The sequence below is a fragment of the Rhagoletis zephyria genome, unplaced genomic scaffold (genome assembly GCF_001687245.7).
Source record: "Rhagoletis zephyria isolate East Lansing unplaced genomic scaffold, Rhagoletis_zephyria_1.1 Rzeph_scaffold_16954, whole genome shotgun sequence".
NCBI classification, from domain to species: domain Eukaryota; kingdom Metazoa; phylum Arthropoda; class Insecta; order Diptera; family Tephritidae; genus Rhagoletis; species Rhagoletis zephyria.
The window spans coordinates 7,999-11,346 of NW_016174017.1; the positions used below are offsets into that span (position 1 = coordinate 7,999).

General features: G+C 37.4%; 1 protein-coding gene across 1 annotated transcript; it reads left to right on the forward strand.

Annotated features, from left to right (window-relative positions):
- Positions 1 to 307: 307 nt before the first annotated feature.
- LOC108379661 (histamine H2 receptor-like) lies at positions 308 to 2,007 on the forward strand. Its single transcript, XM_017636010.1, has 2 exons — positions 308 to 1,327; positions 1,402 to 2,007. The coding sequence occupies exons 1-2, from the start codon at positions 705 to 707 to the stop codon at positions 1,730 to 1,732; spliced, it is 954 nt and encodes a 317-aa protein (XP_017491499.1). The 5' UTR covers positions 308 to 704; the 3' UTR covers positions 1,733 to 2,007.
- Positions 2,008 to 3,348: the final 1,341 nt, after the last annotated feature.

The following is a 3,348-nucleotide window of genomic DNA, read 5'->3' on the forward strand; positions in this document are numbered from 1 at the left end:
AAAATTTTTTTGTAAAAAATGTTGTGGGGTAAAAATCTCGTGAAACGTATTCTACAAATGTGTGATGCTACTACAAGGGTGCTGTTTCAAGGCTAATACATCTAGGATCGTTTCAAATGGTTTTAAGATCTTTTAGCTTTTGTGGAAAAAATTCGCAAAATTATTTTTGTCCCGTATTCGGCTCCCATAAATATGGTCACCGTACGTATAAGCTATACCGCTAATTGTTCAGATACAAGTTTCTGGGAAACATCGCTTATTAAGAAAAAAAAGTGGAACATTCCACTAGAGAGTGTCGTGGATTTTTCCTGCTAAAAGAATACCGTTCTAATGTTGATTAATCCCATTCGAATCGACATCAACACATGTATCACTGACAATGAGTACAGATTAACATCACTTCCACTTTTACCAAAAACGAAAATCCGCTTATCGCCAGTATAGCAATAAAATCGCGGGTCTTTACCGATGATTGATTGGATATTTACAAAACGGCGGGACATATTAGTGGCGTGGGAAAACTGGCAGTTCCGTTTATCTTGGATTCGACTAAAATTTCCAGTTATAGATTTAGCAACTAAATGAGAGAACAGTTATGTTCAACTTGCGCAGCGATAAACAACAATTTGTAGTGGTGCGGCAAAACTTAATACAATAGACTCATTCGTTGAAACGACGACGAGCTGATTTGCCGCTTTGATTAAATGTCAGCGACAGCAATAGCGCTAAACCTATTGGAGTATCATCATCAAATGCTACACGCAATCGATCAAAAAACATGTAACGACGCAAGGGAGTCAAAATATTTAGAGCCACAACAACAACAACAACAACTATTACAAACAGCAATGGCAACGAATCAATTCGATTTGTATGAAATTATAAATGATACGGTCTTAGCATTGATCCAATCCACAACCCTAGCCGAGTCGAGCACAACGCCATCATCCGCATTAAATGTTTCCGCCGTCTCCATTGCTGGCATCGGCACATCGACCATTTTTTGGGTCACATGCAACATACTCATAATGATCTGCATAGTTGCGGGCAATGCACTCAGCATATTGGCCATTACTACGTGTCGGCGCTTGCGCAGCTTAATCGCAAATATGTTCATACTATCGCTCGCCGTATCGGATTTCGGAGTTGGCCTATTGCTACCCTACCATATCGCCTTCTATTTAGGCTCAAATCTCGGACAGTCGAAACTGTTTTGCGTACTGCGATTCGTTCTCATCATTTTCTCCTGTTGCGTCTCCATAATGACACTCATTACAATCGCTGTGGATCGTTATATAGCAATCGTATATGCGTTGCACTATAGACGGTGAGTTGTACTTGTTGTGGGTACTTTTTTGCGACATTTTTACACTAAGTACTCGCGTACCGTTGTCATTTTAGGTTCATGACACGCCGCGTATCTTTTCTCATTATCGCCTTTAATTGGACGGCAGGTGCGACGGTGGCCATCATACCGGTTTTCAGCAATCGCTTCAAAACTGCCATTGAATGTGAATTCTATCAGGTATTGCCCATCTGGTATATGGCTGGTGTCATAATACCGGGCTTTGTGTTCATCTGGTTATTCATGCTCTTGATTTATTGGCGTATAATGCGTGAAGCCGCAAAGCAAATGGAACCATCGCGTTGCAATCGTGAAATGAAGAGACGCAGCAGCAAAAAGCTGGGACGCCGCATACCAGAATGGAAGTCTATGCAGGTGAGCGGTTGAGGAAGAAAGCAATAATGCCGTATGTACATGTATACAAAAGCTGTTTGTTTTTGTTCTAACAATTTTATGACGAATAAGGGTGTACTAGATAGTGGTGCATATATGTATATGAACACAAGCTGGCATTGAGTTAGACACACTAGGATTTTTTTGTAAATCAAGTATCAAGGAATACATTAGGGCTCAGGCTATCCGTATATTTGGATATGCGTTCGGATATTCGCGTATACGGATAGATAAGCCGAGATATGCCGATCTTCAACTCAGCCGTCGCTACGAGACAGGCAAATTCAGTGAATTCGAAAAAGGAGATATTCTTTACCTACAGACATACATGGCGGGAAAATATAAAGGGTCGCGATATTTTAACAAGTTTTGGCTATTTTCTTTTGTTTATTTAATGTTTATTATTTTTTATAAAAATATAGCTCACGGTCTATAAAAGCAACTTTCAAATTTAGAAAAAGATTTATAAAAAATTGTATTCAGAATTTAAGAAAAATTCTAGGTATGGCTGCAACCTTTAAATTTTAGAGCAACTTTGAAGTAACTAGGACTGACTGTTATTATATTATGTGAGGTTATTTACCGTCGGCAAAAAACAAAATCGTCAAAAATCAAACTTCGTCGAAATTTCCTAAATTTTTAACAAAATATGAAATTTAGAATTATTTGGCTTTTGGCTTTCATAAAAAATAAAATTAAAAAATAAAAAATTTTTTAAATGTCGCACCCCTATTTATTTGCCTGCCACTGTAAGTACTTTGCTCAAACCAAAATCGTTTTTAATACAGAATCAGAATTTACATAAATCAAGCACACCTATTTATGCGAGCCTGAGTGCCTTCATTACCCCGTTGCATGTGGTAGAGTGCGCCTATAAATAGACAACAACCATGCCGTTATCTGTGGCTTAAAAAGACAAAATGCCGCCTTTTATATTAAGAACAACCAACAAGCGCTCGTAAAAGTATTTCCACTATGCGAACAACATGAAGAAGCATAAAATAAATCGCTGTCTAGTAAATAAATAAAGCTGTCAATAAAAATTTACGCTACTCACGCCTCAAAAAAATACTCATCTACGTATTACAATTGCGGTTTCGGATATTTTATGTTTCCACGCACATATGCACATTAGGGCGGGTCAATTTGTATGGCAGCTTTTTTCAACTATGCGCGTGTACATGGATTCTACGAGTAATTCTTAGCAAATTTGCAGAAGAAAGTTTCGTAAAGTGCTTACATTTTGTGTAAAGATATGCTACAAGAGTCTTTTGGTATGAGGAATCCATTTCTGCACTTATCTTTTTCTAAACCCAACGGTAAAAATTTTCACATTTTCTTCAAAACCAATTTTCGCAATTCGGCAAACTCTAATTGATTTCAGGCCCATAGTTTCTCCAGCAAATTTGCTTAGAATTACACGTAGAACCCTCTTATGCTATACGCGCATAGTAAAAAAAATAATAATTGACCCGCCCTAATGCACATCCATAAATGTTTCTATTTTACGTATTTACTTCCTTATCACTAAATTTTGTACATACACATATTCAATTTTTGGACTCTTCATTCACAGATTGTTGTTTTGATAATGGGTTGTTTCTCCATTT

Coding starts and splice junctions, on each gene's coding strand:
- LOC108379661 (XM_017636010.1), top strand. CDS start 705: ATGTCAGCGACAGCAATAGCGCTAAACCTATTGGAGTATCATCATCAA. Junction 1,328..1,401: donor TATGCGTTGCACTATAGACG/GTGAGTTGTACT, acceptor TTGTCATTTTAG/GTTCATGACACGCCGCGTAT.